The sequence below is a fragment of the Theropithecus gelada genome, chromosome 8, assembly GCF_003255815.1.
Source record: "Theropithecus gelada isolate Dixy chromosome 8, Tgel_1.0, whole genome shotgun sequence".
Taxonomy (NCBI): Eukaryota; Metazoa; Chordata; class Mammalia; order Primates; family Cercopithecidae; genus Theropithecus; species Theropithecus gelada.
Genome location: NC_037676.1, coordinates 2,779,953 through 2,801,395, shown reverse-complemented (window position 1 = coordinate 2,801,395; position 21,443 = coordinate 2,779,953). Strand labels below are relative to the sequence as shown.

Below are 21,443 nucleotides of genomic sequence, written 5' to 3'. Positions count from 1 at the left end.
CTCACTGCAACCTCTGCCTCCCAGATTCAAGTGATTCTCCTGCTTTAGCCTCCCGAGTAGCTGGGACTACAGGCGTGCACCACCATGCCCAGCTAATTTTTGTAATTTTAGTACAGACGAGGTTTCACTATGTTGGCCAGGATGGTCTCGATCTCTTGACCTTGTGATCTGCCCACCTTGGCCTCCCAAAGTGCTAGGATTGCAGGCGTGAGCCACCACGCCCAGCTGATATTCTTTATAAACTGTAAATTATTATTCAGCTATTATCATTACTCACTTACTACCACCAGTGATACAGTCTTTCATTCCTTACGTGGCATCCTGCTGCTTTGTAAACAAATTGAGCTTACAATTTAGATTGTGCTGAAATTGAAGCATTCAGAGAGAGATAAGGAGACACCGAAGAGATTAGGGGGACATCTCTGAAAGAGATGGAAGTAAAGCCCAAAAACTAGGGTATGATTAAAAAACCAGTTTAACTTGTAAAGGTAAGCGAACATTGCCCCAAAAGTCAAATAAAGACCTGTTGACTACATAGCTTTGCTGTAGTCAATCAAAAGACCGAGGGAGAGGCCCAGGCAGAAAAATAATTTTTCCAGAGCCTTTTTGCTCGCTTGACTCACATTAGAGAAGACAAGAGCTCTCTAGTTACATAGTCAACTGAGGTTGGTGTTAGCACAAGCAGGTGTGCCATGACAAACAGTATAGCATATCTCGGGGAGGAAAGACAAAGATAAAACAGTAAGGCAGTGTTTGCATTGAAAATGCTTGCTTTATTGTGGGTTTTTCTATTTGATTCTGATTTTGGTCAGGAAATGTTGAAAAACATTGATTTGCTCTGTATATAATAAATATTTTTAGTCACTGTAAAGCGTAGTGCTGATTTCTAGACATTTGTATTGTTTAATCTTTGGAAATAAATATTGATTAGAAAATTATAATTTATTTATCCAAGATGTTGCACTATTTTGGGACAAAACCTGTGAATAAATAGTAATGTTTGTTTTGTGTTTGTCTCTGTGTGTGCACCACGAAAGCAACTTTGCAGCCCTCAAAATGTGAATTGTAGAGACTTAGAGGGCCGGCATTCCACGCCCTTACACTTCGCGGCAGGCTACAACCGCGTGTCTGTTGTAGAGTACCTGCTACACCACGGTGCCGATGTCCATGCCAAAGACAAGGGGTACGTGTTAGAAGTTAGCTGTTTGGGAGTCATTCTCTTCATGCTTAAAAAAATTTTAAATATTTTTGAAGTCTTAGATTTTTTTCTTTATTAAAAAAGGAATCCTCATTTTTTTGTTTAAAACATAAATTAAAACATAGAAATGTCACGCCTGTAATCCCAGCACTTTGGGAGGCCAAGGTGGGAGGATCAACTAAGGTTGGGTGTTCGCAACCAGCCTGACCAACATGGAGAAACCCTGTTTCAATTAAAAATACAAAATTAGCTGGGTGTGGTGGTGCACGCCTGTAATCCCAGCTACTTGGGAGGCTGAGGCAGGAGAATTGCTTGAACCCAGAAGGTAGAGGTTGTGGTGAGCTGAGATTGCTCCGTTGCACACCAGCCTGGGCAACAAGAGTGAAACTCTGTCTCAAAAAAAACAAAAACAAAACAAAACAAAAAACAGAAATGTGCCGGGCGCAGTGGCTCACGTCTGTGATCCCAGCACTTTGGGAGTCCAAGCGGGCAGATCACCTGAGGTCAGGAGTTTGAGACCAGCCTGACCAACGTGGTGAAACCCCGTCTCTACTAAAAATACAAAATTAACCAGGCATGGTGGCACATGCCTGTAATCCCAGCTACTCGGGAGGCTGAGGCAGGAGAATCGTTTGAACCCGGGAGGTGGAGGTTGCAGTGAGCTGAGATCACATCATTGCACTCCAGCCTGGGCAACAAGAATGAAATTCCGTCTCAAAAAAAAAAAAAAAACAAACATAGAAATGTACAGTATAGAAAGTGAAAATTTCCTGTCAGCCCACCTCCTGCTCAGAGATACAGCATTAAAATGTTGAATGTATTCCTCCAGGTACTGTAAATGCATAGACTTGTCTGTGTGCTGTGGTGGTGGTAGTGGTTTTTTTTTTTTTTTGAGACGGAGTCTCGCTCTGTTGCCCAGGCTGGAGTGCAGTGGCCGGATCTCAGCTCACTGCAAGCTCCACCTCCTGGGTTTACACCATTCTCCTGCCTCAGCCTCCCGAGTAGCTGGGACTACAGGCGCCCGCCACCTCGCCCGGCTAAGTTTTTGTATTTTTTAGTAGAGACAGGATTTCACCGTGTCAGCCAGGATGGTCTCGATCTCCTGACCTCGTGATCCGCCCGTCTCAGCCTCCCAAAGTGCTGGGATTACAGGCTTGAGCCACCGCGCCCGGCCGGTAGTGGTTTTTAACACAAATGGTGGTACCATCCTATACGGTCTGCTTTGCAGTTTACTTTTTCCACCCAATAGTGTATCTTGAATAGTGTTCCCATATCAGTACTTAGTAGTCTCATTCTTTTAATGTTTGTATATAGTATTTTATTGCATTATATAAATTTTGTTTTTTGTTTTGTTTTGTTTTTGAGATGGAGTCTCACTTTGTCACCCAGGCTGGAGTGCAGTGGCGTGATCTCAGCTCAATGCAAGCTCCGCCTCCCGGGTTCACACCATTCTCCTGCCTCAGCCTCCCGAGTAGCTGGGACTACAGGCACCTGCCACCATGCCCAGCTAATTTTTTGTATTTTTAGTAGAGATGGGGTTTCACTGGGTTAGCCAGGATGGGCTTGATCTCCTGACCTCGTGATCCACCCACCCAGGCCTCCCAAAGTGCTGGGATTACAGGCGTGAGTCACCACGCCTGGCCCTATATGAATGTTTTTATATAGTCTGTAAGTTATTGTTTATTCTTCTTTTTTGCTATTAAAAATGTATAGTCTCTTCTAAAAAGAAGTCATCTATCCCAAAGTCATCAGTATTCCTAGAAGCATAATTTTATTTTTACTAATTCAGATACTCTATATTTTATGTTAGTTTGTTAAATTATTTTAATTTGTCTAGACAAAGCCTAAGGCAGCTACTTAGAAATGTGAGAAAGATATTTTAACTGATAGGAATTCCCGTGTTGTGAGTTAATTTCACATCATCTCAAAATAAGCCAATAGCTTTCTGTGTAATTACATAGCAGTGCACAGTAGAATTAAACTGCACGATTTAGGCCTCATTGAACCATTATGTATTTATCTTTTAAAAGGGACACATCAGACATGAATATTCACTAACAATATCACTAGTGCTTTCAAAGTGTTACAGTGTATTGGAGAGCAAGCAGCATTTGCTTCTATTGCTTATTTTAACACTTAGCATATTTCATCCCAAAACTAAAAAAAAAAAAAAAAATGCACTCAGTACTTTGCTTCTGCCATGTGTTAAGTTCGACATTTTGTTCTTTTGATGCACTCTTTTGTGGGAGCATCTTTTTGTCCTTTTAGAATGTCAACTGCTTACTGATCAGAGCTTAGACTCCTCTCAGAATAGTTTGCCCGTTTCTTATCTGAGTAGCACTTACAGTTGACATCATCATTTTTCTCACTGAATACTTTTCTGAATTACCTGGATTGTGAATTTTCATTGTTTGGTACCTCAGTATTTAAACCTGTGCACGGAAGTCACCACTGAATCACCACTATGATTAAACCACTATGATTCAATCACCACTATGATTTAAACAACTTTTTACCAAGATAGAACTTGCCTAAATAAGTTAATTGCATTATATATTTTTATAAGTAAGCATACAGTTTTCATTAGTAAAACTCATAAAGATAAGGATTGCTGTGAGTATATATCCATCCCCAAGAAACTTAGGAAAAAGTCTTTACATTGAAAGGACATTTTTGAAATTACTACTCCTTATTTACAAATGGATAACTATATCTTAAAGAACAGAGGTGGGTGTATTTCTTTTTGAGCAGTGTTCAGTATAGTCAGTACCGTAGAAGAATGGTAGTATTTTTATTATAAGAATCATTTTAACTCAAAGATTTGTTTTATAACTTTAAAATAATTTTCTTTTGTTTAGTGGCTTGGTGCCCCTTCATAATGCCTGTTCATATGGACACTATGAGGTGGCTGAGCTTTTAGTAAGGCATGGGGCTTCTGTCAATGTGGCGGACTTATGGAAATTTACCCCTCTCCATGAAGCAGCAGCTAAAGGAAAGTATGAAATCTGCAAGCTCCTTTTAAAAGTATGTAGTTTAAAAAGTTATGAAATATAGACTAATTGTATTTATATTTTGGTTGTTACTTGAAAGTAAGTTGGGGTATGTTATTCTATTAAGAACAATACTGCTGTAGAGACTGCTCTCATTTTCTATTTCCCCGAAGACTGTTTATGTGATATGATACATAGCTTAATATCTGAAATGGTTTGATTAAGTCCATGTCATAAAAATTCATCAAAGTAGGTTTTACAAAGAGCTGAAATAGTTTGCATTGCTTATCTAGTACTTATAGTATTAATAACAGAAAAAATTGTACAGGAGAAACAAGCTTTTCAATCTAGTTGGTTTTTTTTTCCTTGTTGGCTATTTTATTATTGTTAACTAACTCATTCTTCATTAGTAAACATTAAACATTGTATCTTTTAAGAACTTATTTTAATAACAGATTTTTATTAAAATATAAGATAATCTCTAGACAAAGTTGTTAATATAGATTTGAGATACATGTAAAAGAGTAAAAACTAGTAGTTATATGAAACTAACTATAATTTATGCTCACTTTAAGTTAAAGTATATTTTTAAAAAATGACCAGATGTGTATGTATGAGATTTTCTCTTGCTTTTTTTTAACTACAGAAAAAAAAATTGATGTGTTTAAATAAAATTCTTCTCCCTTCACTTTTATGATATCAGATATGTTCTTACGAATCTTGAGAAAAACACAGTATCTGATACTCATTTTTATTATCACTGGTTGGTAAGAAATAACTTCCAAGTCATTGTGAATCCATTGTCCAACTTGACTTACAACTAATTTCCACAGTGAGCCCACTACAGTTTGTGGCCAACCTATAATAAAAATTACTGACTTCTATTTACTTTATTTAATAGATATTGGTAATTAAACTTTTAAAATCTATAATTTTAATACCTTTATATCTAATTTCATGGTAGATGTTAAGACTTAGGATAAAAATATTAAAAATATTACCAAACTTTATTCTTACTAATTCTAAAGATGGCCTTTAGAATTAAGTCCTTTTTTACCAGTGTGTCTTACTCTCTTCTTTTTCATACCTACCGAGTATCTTTATGTAATTGAATCTGGTCAAAATTAACAGCCATGCTATTCTTCAAAGTAAAATAGGTTTCCAAAGACAACTTGGAATCAGAGAAAAAGTATATTAAACAAGTTATCTCAAAGATACTTAACAGTCTCCCTACTTTATCATCACCATTGATCCTGAAGCTTTTACTGAGTAGTATTAATAGTTAGAAAGCTGATCCATTATATTGCTAAGTAGGAATTTTGCAAAGTGTTTTTCAAAATGCATATAGCGTAGATACCTTCCCCTGGAGGAACAAAGGTAGAGTAAATTAAGTACCTACCTACCTACCTACCTACTTACTACAGAAAGATACTATAGAAAATACAAACCCCATTTGGTTTTTCTTCTTTGTAGCATGGAGCAGATCCAACTAAAAAGAACAGAGATGGAAATACACCTTTGGATTTGGTAAAAGAAGGAGACACAGATATTCAGGACTTACTGAGAGGGGATGCTGCCTTGTTGGATGCTGCCAAGAAGGGCTGCCTGGCAAGAGTGCAGAAGCTCTGTACCCCCGAGAATATCAACTGCAGAGACACCCAGGGCAGAAATTCAACCCCTCTGCACTTGGCAGGTGAGCGTCCCCAGTGCCTCCACGCCTCCTTTTCCTTTCTCGGACACCTGATACAGTGTACTAAAAGATGAAAGCCATGCTGAACATAAATGGGACTACTTAGTAAAATGCTCTTGATTGACATAGTTTTGTATAATTTCTTATTGTGAAGTCCCTCCATTATGAGATAATAGTATTAACTTTTGAAGCAAAAAGTATTAAAACCTTAACATTTTCTGGTCCTTATTTTATATGTATGTATTTTTTTTCTTTTAAGCTGACACGTTTCCTGTATTTTTTTTTTTACTCTAAATAGCAGGCTACAATAACCTGGAAGTAGCTGAATATCTTCTAGAGCATGGAGCTGATGTTAATGCCCAGGACAAGGGTGGTTTAATTCCTCTTCATAATGCGGCATCTTATGGGGTAAGCATACTAACGTTGAAAGCTAGAAAACTGGCCAGGCACGGTGGCTCACGCCTGTAATCCCAGCACTTTGGGAGGCCAAGGCGGGCGGATCATGAGGTCAGGAGATCAAGACCATCCTGGCTAACACGGTGAAACCCCGTCTCTACTAAAAATACAAAAAATTGGCCAGGCATAGTGGCAGGCGCCTGTAGTCCCAGCTACTCGGGAGGCTGTGGCAGGAGAATGGTGTGAACCTGGGAGGCGGAGCTTGCAGTGAGCTGAGATTGTGCCACTGCACTCCAGCCTGAGCCACAGAGCAAGACTCCATCTCAAAAATAAATAAATAAAATAAAATAAAATCTAGAAAACTTCCCTGGCATTTACGACTTTGTTAAATGCATACTATGCGTTAAATGAGTAGATATCTAACTAATAGCATGATTTAGCACAATTTTAATCTTTTGTTCAGAGTTTTGGCGTTTCTTCCCAGCTAAACTTAACTACCTTTTGGCCAACAATCATGCTTTTTATTGCTTTTTGGTCTCAGCACATTATCAAGCACAATAATAGGCATGTAACGGGTGTTCAGTTTATATTTGTCAATAATATAATATAATATATAAAATAATATAATAAATATCAATTTCTTAACTATACTCCAAGTAGATTTTAAAAACTATAAAAGCTGTGCGACTGTTATACAGCCATGGAAAGTATGGTGGCTTACATTTATCTTCAGCACCTTAAACATATTCGAGTAGCCAGGCACAGTGGCATGTGCTGTAATGCCAGCCATTCAGGAGGCTGAGGTGGGAAGATCGCTTGAGCCCAGGAGTTCAAGGCCAGCCTGGTCAACATAGTGAAACCTCATTTAAAAAAAAAAAAAATTAAATGGTTGAGCAGTTGATATATATGGTTTCATAGAGTAGGAATTACTAGCTAAAACCTCCCAGTGAAAGTCCAGAGTTATCCTTTCAAGCACTATCATCAGTTGTAAGAGGAAGAGAAATGGATTGCAGTGCCTTGATGCCATATGTCAGAACTGACTGAAAGTAACTAAGGCTCACTCAAGCCTGATGGCTCACAGCAGAAATAGGAGGAATGCTCATGTGCTTGACAGTTCATCCACTTAATCCCTTCTTGACTATAAAAACCCACAGATGCCAGTTCATACATACCAGGTGTTCTCACAGTTGGAATCACTATTGATAGAAGGTGGTTTCTAGATTTGCAAAAGCCTGACAAACTGTAAGTAAAAACCAAACCAAACCAACCACCTTGATTACCATATTCTTCCTCCTACTGCCTTCTCCCTGGCCCTTCGTAATGAGACTGTCATCTCTCAAGCCCATTCTACAAAGATCTGTATGACAAATCGGAGTGGGGATACTTTTAAGGAAGGCAACAATCCAGTTTTCGGAAAGAAAATTATGCCTCTAAGTATGATATAAATTAGTCAAAATTATATTTAATAAGTATTAGTACTGAAATCATCTTGAAACTACAATATTTAAAGTTATCTTTCTAAAGATGAGTAATCTTTTATTAAAATTCATATACATTTTAACCTTCCTTCACATAAGGTTCTCAATTTCTCTGAACAACAAATACTTCTACCAAAGACTTGGCATGCTAAATATTTGCTGCTAACATACTACATATACATTACATGTAATTCTTGACCCTTAAGTTATAACTATACATGTATATCATTTGGATTTTATTACAATTTTCAGCACTTCTTAGCATAATTGTTCTCTTCATATAGTATTCTACTAATCCTTTTGCTTAGCTTCAGTTAAGAATTTATAAAGCCAATGGGATCAGTAGAACTGAAATTAGATCTTTTATCTTCTCTGTAAACCTGCTATGAGTAAGGACAGGTGGTGGCCATAGAATTATAGTAAAGCTTATGTTAACACTGTCAACTGTGTAGACTACAGTAGATCCCATACATTGTGGATGTAGGGAAGTTCTACTCCATTAGCTTGCACCTTTCACAGTCTTTATAGCAGTCACGATGGATAAGAAAAAGAAAAAATTTATAAAGTATTTTACCTTTTGATCCTCATTCTTCTCATGGGCTAGCGTTAAGATGTGTTCTACTCCATTAGTCTTCACCTTGCACAGTCTCTATAGCTGTCACAGAGGATAAAGAAAAGTGAATTTATAAAGTAAGTATTTTACCTTTTGATCCCCATCAGTTAAGATGTTACTTACTCTACATGTGTGTCACTTGATGACCACTGTGAAGAGAGTAAAATGTACAGTGGTTCTCTTGGGGCTCAAGCGTAACGTAGAGTGCTGGTCGACCTTGTCCAACTTCATGTTCCCTTGAGGCTGACTTGCTGTCAGCTGAAGAGAGGTGTAATGCAATCAGTCTCCCGACCAGAAGTCCACTCTTTCATTTTCATAAACTTAATTCACCATCACCCATAACTCCCCTTCTCCTTTCCTAACTCCAAGTGAAAAAAAAAAAATGAATACTTTTTTTCACTATCTCTTTTTATGTTTGTTAAATCCCTACTGCTTAGCTGTTTGTAAATGAAGGTAACTTACTGAAGTGAAAGTGAACAAAAAATTCTCCAGGCTATGTAAAGGGCATTTGATAGAGGTTTTGATCAGCCTGGTGCATCTCATCCTTGTATAGAAGAAGGCATATGGGCTACATAATATGTTTATAGCAGGTATTTTTACCTCATTGTGAGGGTGGATTGAGTCACTCAAAAATTTTTTCATGTATTAAACTTGTAAATTTAAAACTCAGGCATCCGCGAGTTGATGACTATCACTTTTTTTTGACAAACTTTCACTTTGGTAGTTTCTAGACCTTTTTTTTTTTTTTTTTTTTTTTTTTTTTGGTCAGATACATGAGTGTGATAATACCTTTTTTTTGTTTGTTTTTTAACATGGGCAACCCACTTCCCTCAGCAATCTCACATGACCCACAGTGACTCTCAGTTGGCATTTTCCCCATTCAGAATCTCTGCTCTGCAAAATAATTTTATTTAATGCCACTTGTAAAACCTATAATATAATCTATTATGAGTAACCAGTCAGTAACCATATTAAGTCAGTATTTCTCTTAATCTCAATTAATAGACTTAAAGTGAGGCTAGGCATGGTGGCTCACATCTGTAATCTCAGCACATTGGGAGGCTGAGACAGCAATATGGTTTAAGACCAGGATTTTGAGACCACCCTGGGCAACATAGTGAGACCGTATCTCTATATAATTATATTTTAAATAAATATTTAAAAAATAAATATTTATAAATAAATATTTAAAATATAATGAATTAAGGAGTATTTATTTGTACTCCTTAAATATGTATACTTACATATTTAAGGATATATATATCCATATATATATTTAAGGAGTACTAATAAATACGTATATTTGTATTTTTAAGGAGTACTAATATTAACACAATGTAAAAAGTGTAAAAAGCTACATTGTCTCCCCTCAGCTAAGGAGTAGATATAACTATGTTTCTATTGTTTGTAGATTGATAAATCTGTGTATTTTTCAAAAGTTCCTTTTTATTCATTCTATCCTGCCTTGGCTGGACATTTTAATGAAATCATAGGGCCCCAGTCTACATTTCTATTAGGATGGCAAAACACTGATTATTTTATATTCATCCCATGAATTTGATGATGCTTGAACTAGCCTGGCCACATATAATCATTTTGTGGAGTAGATTTTCTGTGGCATATCGTCTGGAATAGAGCTTCTATACTGAAAATTAAGCAATTTATAGAGCAATTGTAGGTATAGTGTTACCCAGGGATCTCTACTTAAATAATTTCTTCTTCCTAATATTATTCTCTTTCCCATTTTCAGCTTGGAAAAAAAATGGCTCTTGTGTTTTAGTCTAGCACACTCTGCAGGCATCTGTGGTTTAATGGAGAAAGCTGAACTTAGAGTCTGAATATCTGGGATCTCTTTCCTCTTCTGTTTTATAACCCAGTAGTCTTCAGCAAGTGCCTAAATTTTTCTCATCTTCGGTTTTCTCAGTAGGAAAAGTTGGATTCCAAGACCTTCTTTCCAGGTTGTTGTAATGATTAAATGAGACTGTGCATGTGGAAATTCCTTTATCTAATGTAAGGGATTATAAAAATACTGTTATTATAAAATAACTTGCTTCATGACTGGGTGCAATGGCTCATGCCTATAATCCCAGCACTTTGGGAGGCTGAGGCGGGAGGATCGTTTGAGCCCAAGAGTTCAAGACCAGCCTAGGCAACATAGCGAGACCCCATTTCTACCAAAAAGTATATATCTATCTCTATATCTATATATATAGAGAGAGGTATCTCTATTTCTACCAAAAAGTATATATATATCTCTATATCTATATATATATAGAGAGAGAGAGAGATAGATATAGAGATAGATATAGAGATACTAAAAATTAGTAAATTCCTCGCTTCCCACAGCCTCTGTACTGAGCCAGTCAGAATAAGGGCTGCATGTCACTCTTAACATCTCACAGCCTTAGGAACAATCTATATATTTGACTGGCTCAGTACTGTATTAAATAAACACAGATTAATTGACTGGCCTGAGGATGAAATAATAATCTGAGGTAGCTGTGAAATTACATAGTTCTTTACTTATACAGTTATTTCTTGTTCATTATTCCTTCATACATGTTTACCTTTTTTCCGCTAGAGAGCCCAGTCTGCTCTGTGTGTCTTTGAGCCTTTTTTGTATAAAAAGAACCTCAGTTTTTCCGAATGGAGAAAAAAATACATATTTATTTAAGAAGCATCAATAAAAATTACAAGTTGCATGAGAGCTGATATTAGTGGTAGTGTGCCTTACTGTGTTGGTGTTATTTATATAACAATGCCTTGTATTATATTTGAATGCATGTTTACGCAAGACAGTTAACTTTTCTGCTAGTCAGTAAATGGCATTGATACTTATTACGACGAAGCATGTAAATTTATATAAGAGTAAATCAGTTGGCTGATACATTTTCTCTCAACTGTTTTTATTTTCCAGTGCTTTCTCTAAAATGGATAACATCTGGGGAATTTTCATGACATAATTGTAATAAAGCATCTACACAGTTAAATGGCTTTAACTGAAGCTAAGCACATTTCTCTTTCCCCTACTTCCCACCTTTTTAAAATTAAAGGCTTCCCAGTCTTTTTATGTTGTATTTGTCATTTAAAGCATTTTGTATTGCAGCTGGATTCTGAAACTATGTTAAATTGTCTGTTTCTCCTGGAAACATTCCAACAGAGATCAGTTTCTTTTCTGGACCATCTAGTTCAGTACTTTGCTCTTATATATTGTGTTGAATAGAATTGAACTGCTATTTATTGGATTTGTCAGCCTTAAATTCCAGTTACTATTTTTGCCTCTGTGGTATAGCTATGCAAAAGAATTAAACAGCTTAAGAACTATATTTTTAGTCTATTTGGGTAGTAATATACTCCTTCCTGTTCATTGTTCTTTCAGACATTTGTCAGAAAATTTCACAAGCATGTAATTGGTTTGTCCAAGCATAAACTATAACTTCAATATAAAGAAAGCTTAATAATGCATACTAGATAATACAATTCATTTTATACACATATACACAAACATGTAATTTTCCTTGGACTTTTTGTAATTTTGGAAGCCTGTGTAAATTAGTCTACCAAATGATATTATTCTGCCAGTAAACACGGGAGTTCAAAAAAATTAATCATCAGAAACAGTTTAAATAGCTTGTAACCTCACTGGGGAGAAGCTTGAAATTATTCTGTGCTTTTGGGTTAACTTAACAAAAATTACTGTCTTTTTTCAACATATAGCCTTTGAATAAGGGAGATAAATTACTAGGTTTGGTTTTGTTTTAGGTGATTTTGATAATACCACAAGTGGTACCTCTGTTTTCATCTTTTGTGTTAGAAAATTTAAAAATAATTAAGCTATAGAATTAATTTTATAGTGATAGTATAATGCCAGAAGAATCACCAAACATACCTGTTCTGAGAAGCCTTAGTCTGATTATACTGCTTTTTTATTTTATTTTTTGTTTATGGGGTGTTTTGTTTTGTTTTGCTTTGAGATGGAATCTCACTCTTCACCCAGGCTGGAATGCAGTGGTGCAATCGTAACTCACTGCAACCTCCGTCTCCCGGATTCACGCGATTCTTCTGCCTCCCGAGTAGCTGGGATTACAGGTGTGTGGCGCCACACCCAGCTAATTTTTGTAATTTAGCAGAGATAGGGTTTCACCATGTTGGCCAGGCTGGTCTCAAACTCCTGACCTTGAATGATCTGCTGGCCTCAGCCACCCACAGTGTTGGGATAACAGGAGTGAGCCAACGCACCTGGCCTACTTTTTGTTTTTTTGGCAGTTTTTTGCTTTGTATTATTAGAGCAAATGTGGAAACTTTCCTTAGTAGTTGACTGATCTGTACTTTTCTTTTTAGATAAATGTTCTTCACTTCGTTTTCAGAAACTACTATTTCTAAAATTAGGAAATACAGATATTTATATTACATAAAGTTAAATACTACCTCCGAAAAAGATCCAGTTCTTTTTGAAGTGAGTGTCTTCAAGAGTGCAGGGAAGACAATGATATTTTAAGGAAGATAGAAAGTGACATGCATTTAGTAGCACCTTGGGAACTTTCTTGGCCTTCCCTGTCTTTTTCCATTCTCATACATGTCTTCCTTAAAAACTTCAATGTATGGTAGTTGAGCAGCAGCATGAGTTAGAAATGTATTCTCAACAGATAATGTGCTTTTGAGTTAATTATCCAAACTGACCAAGTTATGCCTGGAAATGTGTCTGTAAGGGACATAAATGTGCCAATTGCACCGAATTATAGTGTATTGGAGTTGAAATGGATCTCAGAAATAAGTGGTAACCAGCCTAACATCCTAAATGTATTTATAGAAATATACAAGTTATTTTTAATATTCCTTTTTTTTTTTTTTTTTTTTTTGAGATGGAGTCTCGCTCTGTCACCCAGGCCTGAGAGCAGTGGCCGGATCTCAGCTCACTGCAAGCTCCGCCTCCCAGGTTTACGCCATTCTCCTGCCTCAGCCTCCCGAGTAGCTGGGACTACAGACGCCCGCCACCTCGCCTGGCTAGTTTTTTGTATTTTTTAGTAGAGACGGGGTTTCACCGTGTTAGCCAGGATGGTCTCGATCTCCTGACCTCATGATCCGCCCGTCTCGGCCTCCCAAAGTGCTGGGATTACAGGCTTGAGCCGCCGCGCCCGACCTATTTTTAATATTCTTAAAAAGCCTATCTGTTGAATCAGTAGTGCCTATTGTGTAATTGATTGTCTTAGCTTATTTTATAAGGATTTTTGAGAAGAAGCTGAAGCCTTTTGCTATATGGAGCTCTTTCTTGAGTGAAGCTGGTCTCCATGGAACTTGCTCCTATATTGGCTTTTATAGTCCTGCTCCTTTATAGTTCTTCTCCAGCTTCCATTTTTCCTTTTGTCTCCTCTGAGGATTTTTCTTCCACTCTCCTTGTCCAAAATACTGTTGTTTTCAAGGTTTTATCCACCTTGTAATTACCTTTCTGTATTCCTTTCCTTAATGAGCTCATTTGTCAAGTAGCTACAACTATTAATCCACTATTCCATTTCGTAATCTCCCTGGAGCCCCCAGCCCCAATCCTCAGCCCTTGGTAGGTATTGAGCAGTTAGTGGGTTAACTGGTTAGTGGGTGAGTGGCGGGAGAGTGAGTGAGTGAATGAATGAATGATGCCCCCTTGACTGTGCTCCAGCCTCTTCTGACAAACCATCTACAGAATGTCTTTACTTGGAGGTTTTACCTCAGAAGGTGCCTACTATCTCAATGAGCCTTATCTGAGAGTTTCATACCTACTTCAACTTCCTTTTTTTTTTGAGATGGAGCCTTGCTCTGTTACCCAGGCTGGAGTGCAGTGGTGCGATCTCAGCTCACTGCAACTTCTGCCTTTTGGGTTCAAGCGATTCTCTTGCCCCAGCCTCCCGAGTAGCAGGGATTACAGGCTTGCACCACCATTCCCAGCTAATTTTTGTATTTTTAGTAGGGACGGGGTTTCACTTATGTTGGCCAGGCTGGTCTCGAACTCCTGACCTCAGGTGATCCGCCCACCTCAACCTCCCAAAGTGCCAGGATTACAGGCGTGAGCCACCGCACCCAGCCCCTACTTAAACTTTTACAACTCAATTTCTGTTAATAGTTCTATCTTATTTTCTAATCTTCTAGATTCTCCCCTCCTTCCCCCCTTCCCAAAAAATGTAGTCATCTTTGACTTTTTCTCTTCTGTTGTGAATGTGGCTTTCTAAACCCAATTTTTTTTCTTTCAAAATTTCTCAGATTTAGCCCTTCTTTTCCATTTTTCTGTAACTGTCAACGGTTCAGGGTCTCATCACCTCACGCCCAGGTTATTGGCATGTCTGCTGCTAACATTTCCTCCACCCCTCAATCATTTAGACATAATAGACCAATTTTCATAAAATGTTACGTTGCTTTTTCAAAGGCTGAAGCAAAAACATTGAGAATCTTTGAGATGAGTATTTCAGTAAATCTGATTGCATTAGGTTAGAAAAGAAATGGGAAGATAAGAGAATCAATGTGAATAGAATGCGTGTTTGAAAAGTTTGGCAGATCAATTAGACCATTAACAGAAGACTTGAATTAGGTACTAGTTTCACTCTACAAAACGAAACACCTTACATCATATTTGTTTTTAAAATAAAGCTGAATATATTAGAAGGATGAATTTTTTTGAAAAAAGCCCATGAACAGTTACAGGATAATAGTATAGTTGTGTAATTGAGATTTTAAAGGAGGCAAGAAAAGATGGAGTCCAAAGTGTAGGTAGAAGACTGAAATTCTTTTTTATTTTTTAGAAGAAACTTCTGTTAAGGATGAAAATGGAGATATAGAGGGAGTGAATTATTAAATAAAAACAAGTATACACGATGGTGCTTTACCAGATGATCTCATTCTTAATCTTTGTATCCTTTTCTTTTTCTTCAGCATGTTGACATAGCGGCATTATTGATAAAATACAACACGTGTGTAAATGCAACAGATAAGTGGGCGTTTACTCCTCTCCATGAAGCAGCCCAGAAAGGAAGGACGCAGCTGTGCGCCCTCCTTCTAGCGCATGGTGCAGACCCCACCATGAAGAACCAGGAAGGCCAGACGCCTCTGGATCTGGCAACAGTAAGTCCTCATTTCAGATACTGAGTATTGTTCCTTATACTTTCCGAGATGACATTAAATTCTCAGGCTCACCAGCTTACTTTTAGTCTTGTTTATTTCACTTAGAACAGTGATCTCCTTCTGAACATTTTTGAAATTCACACTTTTTCTATAAAAATATAATTTAAAACTCTAAGGCAAACTAATCAGTAAGTTAGTGTAATTTTTTTTGCCATTCTTAGCCTGCTAGGAAAACATGAATCATAAGAAAACACATTTTTAGAGTGTACCCTCACCTGCCACACGCTTCCTTTATAAACTTATCTCGTACCTTCTATATTTGGCATATTATTGTAGAGCAACTAATGTTCATGATGATTTACCTAAGTCCGTGAGATAGTCAAAGAAAAATTAACTCTGGGCAGTATTATTTAACTGCAGAGTCAAAGTTAAGCACCACATCCTCTTCCCTGAACTTTCTGAAAATCAGGGAGTTACTGTATAGTCACAATAATTTCTAATTTTTTAAGCCAGAAATGTTTTTTCAAGTTATATTCTGTTTCATTTATTTATTGCTGAGTAACTGTTTCAAAACACTTAGTGGCTTAAAATAATAATGATTTATTATTTCTTATGATTCTGTATGTTGGCTAGGAGATTCTTCTGGTCTTACCTGGGGTCACTTGTGTAACTGCATATAGCTGGTGGCTGGGGCAGAAACATAAAGACGGCTTCACTCATATGCCTGGGGCCTTGACAAATACAGCTAGAAGGCTGGGGCCTCTCTAGTCCCACGTGGCATCTCATCATTAAGTAGTCTTGTTGGAATTTCTTCACCAAATAATTGCATCTCAAGAGGGAGAAAGCAGAGGCTGCCATTGTTCTTTAAGGCTAAGCCTGGAACTGACATGCTGTCACTTCCGCCACATTCTGTTGTGCAAAGTGAGTCATGAATTCAGTTCAGGTTCAAGGGATAGGAAAATAGATTCCACCTTCTTTGAAAGCAGAAGCAAAGATTTCATGGCCATCTTTAATCAGCCACAGTCTTCCCTGTGAATACAAATTAAATCTATTTTTCCCACTTTCAAATTACACTCACCTGCCACACGCTCCCCCAACCAACAAGGGGCACAGATAGTCATCACTGGGTCCTTAGCAGTTCTAAAATTCAGCCAGGCACGTGTTACCAGGGCTGTCTACTCTGGAGTTAGGGAATGGTGCCTGATTAGGCCCCAGTTCTGCTCCCAGGGAGTGGTTCACTGTGGCTGTCTTTTTCTTCCTTTCTTTCTTTTTCTTTCTCTTGAGACACAGTCTGGCTCTGTCACCCGGGCCGGAGTGCAGTGGCATGATCATGGCTCACCGCAACCTTGACCTCACAGATTTAAGCCATCCCTCCACCTCAGTCTCTTAAGTAGCTGGGACTACAGGCACGTGCCACTATGCCTGGCCTTTTTTTTTTTTTTTTTTTTACTTTTTGTAGAGACAGGGTCTTGCTATGTTGCCCAGGTTAGTCTTGAACTCCTGGGCTCCTCCCTCAGCCTCCTTCCTCAGGCTCCCAAAGTGCTAGGATTACAGGTGTGAGCCACTGTACCCAGCCTCTGTAGCTCTTGGCCATGCCCTCTGAATTATCCTTCTCTTTTCATAAGAAATGGATCGTATTTACAGCCAAATGGCTTTCTCAACCTTTTACCTGCTCCTAGAAATTTTGGGGACCCTAAGCCTTTTACTATTTTAATCTACCTGTCCCTTTTAGTCCAAAATAGTACAACTCTTCCTTTATAAACTTTTGGATTTCCCATCAAATTATGCACCACTCCATCAGCCAAAAGCCCCACCCACAAATCTTTTCAAGACAGGTCCCTCTGTAATATGGATTCCAAGTCAAGGTGCAGTGGGGCAATGCCCATAAGACCCTTTGAAGCTCTTTCATCTAGCCAAGGGAATTCACAAGGTACCACCTTAGAGATTTTTTAAAGATTTTGAGGTAATATATCTATACTTCTGGTGATTTTTATTCTGAGGCCATGTTTTCCTGTCAGCACCCTAGATTTGACCTTTGGCCTGAGGCTATGCCTTACTTGAAGAGACTTTTGCTGATGTGAGAGGCTGGGAATGGTGAATAATTTTCTTTTCTAACCTAGCAAATCTTGGGTGAATACATTTCCTTAAAGAGAACTAAACAGTTCCTTTCTCTCTGTAAACATACCAGTCCAGCTGGCGAGGCAAAATTTGTTCTGGAAATTTCCTTAGCCAAATTTAGAAGTTTATTTAGGTTCACGTTCTGCCTTCTATAAGACCTCATGTGCCAGTGTTGCCAAACTTTCTGCTACACAGCATCAGTCCCCTTTCTCTCGCCTTCAGTAGCACTTGCCTGTCTTCCACTCACAGCCTCCCTCAGCAATAACCAGGCCACCCTTCACACCTCCAACCAAAGCCACATGTCCACCAGCACCCCACTTCCCGGTACTGGTGTGCATTTCATTTCTCTATTGCTGCACACTAAGCCACCCCCAAACCCAGTGAGGGTTTAACATGACGATTTGTTATTTCTCACACTTCTGGGAGTTGACTGGGCTCAGCTGGGCAGTTCTGCTGGTTTTGTAGTTACCTGCACCTGGGAACTCAGCAGAGGCTGGAGCTTCCAAGATAGCCTTTCATCCTGCAGGGCTCTCCCTGCATAGGATCTCACCCCTCAGTAGTCTAGCCCAAACTTCTGTACAGCATGACAGATGGCTTCTAAGAGAGTAAAAGTAGACACTGCCAATCCACTTAAAGCCTGGCTCAGAAGCCTCAGAACATCACTTCTGCATTCTATTGGGCAAGACAACTCACAGGGCAAAGCACATTCAAGGTGGGTAGAAATTCAAGGGGAGGCATGCATGTCGGGAGGAAGGAATTGATGGCTGGCTGTCTCTGGAGACTATCTCCCGCATACTCGAAAAGCCCGCATACTCGAAAAGCAGTTGCATCTAATACTTAAAAACTGTAAAGTTTATGAATAAATGAGCTAAGAGTGTCATCCCTTTGAAATTTCACCAGATGCTAATTTTACATGACATTATTAAGTGTAAAGTAAATAACCAGATTATTATAGCTGTTTAAACATAAACAAAATATAGTAAATATGGAAATTTTTCTAAAGAAGGGTGACAGTTAACACTGAAAGTGCTTTTTTTTTAATGAAAGAAGAAATATTTTTAAAAATTACATGGTTTCTCCAATTCTGTCTACTGAAACTACTGAAACTCTTTGGAGCTGTGGATAGGAGAAGGAATGATCAAAAACCAGAAGGGGATAGATAATGAGGCATTCATTCATTAAGGAAAAAATCCACAAAGCATTTGGTTCTTAGTGAAAAACTTACCATTTCAATATATAGTCTTTTCACGTTTTTTTTTTTTTAATCATTTTTTTAGGCTGACGATATCAGAGCTTTGCTGATAGATGCCATGCCCCCAGAGGCCTTACCTACCTGTTTTAAACCTCAGGCTACTGTAGTGAGTGCCTCTCTGATCTCACCAGCATCCACCCCCTCCTGCCTGTCTGCTGCCAGCAGCATAGACAACCTCACTGGCCCTTTAGCAGAGTTGGCTGTAGGAGGAGCCTCCAACGCAGGGGATGGCGCCGCAGGAACAGAAAGGAAGGAAGGAGAAGGTGAGTAGACCCCATGAATGCTTATTTATTTATACCTTTTGTTAGTGGAGCAGAATTACTTTTTTCTATTGATAATTATTGACCGCCTCCATTAGAGACGTCCTGTCTGTAAATTTTCATACACACGACATCTTATAAGAAATATTTCTTCATAGAAGACTGCCACATTTCTTGGCATTGCCATTGTTCTTATTTCTGTATATTCTAGAGCATCTGTTTACAACCAGCATCTTATTGAACCACTTATACTGAAATTATGTCAGAACACAACTGAGAGGTCATTTCAGGAATGAAAACTAAAATGATAGCTGATACATTTAGATTTTTTAATTCATTAAAAGCTTTAGATTTCTCTATATAAGTAGCATTCTATAGTATAAATATTATACTATAATATTTTAAAATTAGTATTCTCTGTATTTTTATAAATTACAATAAGTTATAATTCTATATTCTAACCACATTAGAATTGATACAAATACTAATTTGATAAAGATAAAACGCTCTGCTTTTATTTCTCAATCAACTTGAGAAATAAAGTGTCTGAATTAAATCTGTGTATTCTGTATTATTTTATGCCATGTAAAATCATCTGACAGCCAAGGTTGTCAGAGTCATGTCTTTAAATGGATACTGAAATTTTCTTTATATTTAGAGAATTCTTTCTGAGAATCTTGAATACGTTTCTGTTTTAGTTACCGGTCTTGACATGAATATCAGCCAATTTCTAAAAAGCCTTGGCCTTGAACACCTTCGGGATATCTTTGAAACAGAACAGGTAAACACTCTTTTATATATTTGAGTCATTTAAACTAAATACTAAGAATTAGGCTGGATGCAGTGGCTCACACCTTAATCCCAACACTTTGGAATGCTTAGGCAGGATTGCTTGAGCCCAGGAGTTTGAGACCAGCCTGGGCAACAAAGCGAGACCCCCATCTCTACAAAAAAAAACCGAAAACATGTTTTTAAGTTAGCTGAGCATGGTGACTTACTGGGCTGCTGGGAGGCTGAAGCAGGAAGATCACATGAGCCCAGGAGTTTGAAACTGCAGTGAGCTGTGATTGTGCCACTGCATTTCAGCTTTGGTGACAAAGTAAAACCCTATCTCAAAAAAAAAAAAAAAAAAAAAGAATTATTAATTGCCACCCACCTCTTTTCTCTTTTGCTTCTTATGAGCTATTTTTAAACCCACAACACATTTCTATAAGAAGCCAGAGGAGCCCAGTATTTTATACTTCTCCCCAAAATTGTCTAACAATTGAGAGTCGTTATTTTGTTTTATCTTTATAAGCAGCCTAGCACTTTGCATTTTATTACATGTCAAAGCTTAGACCATGCAACTACCTCAAAAGAATGTTTTCATAATTGTCCTTGGTTGTTTTGTTTCCGAAAAGTGTCAGTCTTTATTCATCTCATTTCATTATTCATGTGACTAGGCTCCTGAAGCAGTTGCCCATTAATTTGGAAAGCACAGTAGTACTTAGACAAGTGCACCTTTTAAGAATCGCCCCTTTATGAAGTTTCTGTTGTCCACTTGGAATCTTAAATAATCTTGAACCAAAAGTTGGCCATACATTCCAATAGACCCACCCTATTTTGGGATCCATCTTAAATGTCTGTGAGGGTCTAAGGATGGAGTCATCATTAGGGCATTTATGAATTTAGGATTATTCTGTTTGTTTTACTGTTTTCATACAGTATAAGGAGTTGTAATATTGTATGCTTTCATTATTATGGTCAACTTTAAATATTGAATGCTGGTAAGTCCTGAATTTAAATGGACTATTGATATACATGAAATTTTAGAATGGAAAAGGTGTTTAGAGAAAATTTAGTTATTCTCCCAGGTGTAGGGATCGCCCTTGTATAATAACACCCATGTTAGTCCTCTAGCCAGGGAAGATACCTTGTTACAATTTGGGACAGGTGTAATAGAATGCTTGTAACTTAAAGTGTGCCAAAAACTGCCGGTAGGTATAATTCATTTGCTTTGGGCTTATGCTCACCCTGTTTTGCACAGAGATCTAATCTCCAGTCTACATATGTGTTCAGTTTTACAGGACTATACTCCCTACAGAGGCTGTAGGGGAGAATCTATTCCATGCCTCTTCTTGCTTCTGATGGTTGGCAGCTTCTTTGGCTTGTGGCCACGCTACTCCAGTCTCTGCCTCCATCTTCACATTGCCTTCCTGTCCTCTGTATCTCTTCTAAGGACATTTGCATTGAATTTGAGGCCACCAGTATAATCTCCTCATGTCTAGACCCTTAACATAATTTTGTCTGCAGATACTCTTCTTCCAAAGAAGGTGACATTCATAGGTTCTGGGGATTAGAACATAGACATATCATGTTGAGG

The 21,443-nt window shown here is 37.9% G+C and overlaps 1 protein-coding gene across 2 annotated transcripts in view; it reads left to right on the top strand.

The window, feature by feature from the left end:
• TNKS (tankyrase) overlaps nt 1-21,443 on the top strand; it is a 229,331-nt gene that overhangs the window by 175,384 nt on the left and 32,504 nt on the right. For both annotated transcript variants that reach the window (XM_025393840.1, XM_025393841.1), the window contains exons 14-20: nt 1,038-1,183; nt 4,057-4,222; nt 5,662-5,881; nt 6,177-6,286; nt 15,263-15,451; nt 18,847-19,084; nt 19,780-19,862. In XM_025393840.1, the coding sequence (XP_025249625.1) occupies nt 1,038-1,183; nt 4,057-4,222; nt 5,662-5,881; nt 6,177-6,286; nt 15,263-15,451; nt 18,847-19,084; nt 19,780-19,862 (1,152 nt within the window). The remainder of the gene's footprint in view (nt 1-1,037; nt 1,184-4,056; nt 4,223-5,661; nt 5,882-6,176; nt 6,287-15,262; nt 15,452-18,846; nt 19,085-19,779; nt 19,863-21,443) is intronic.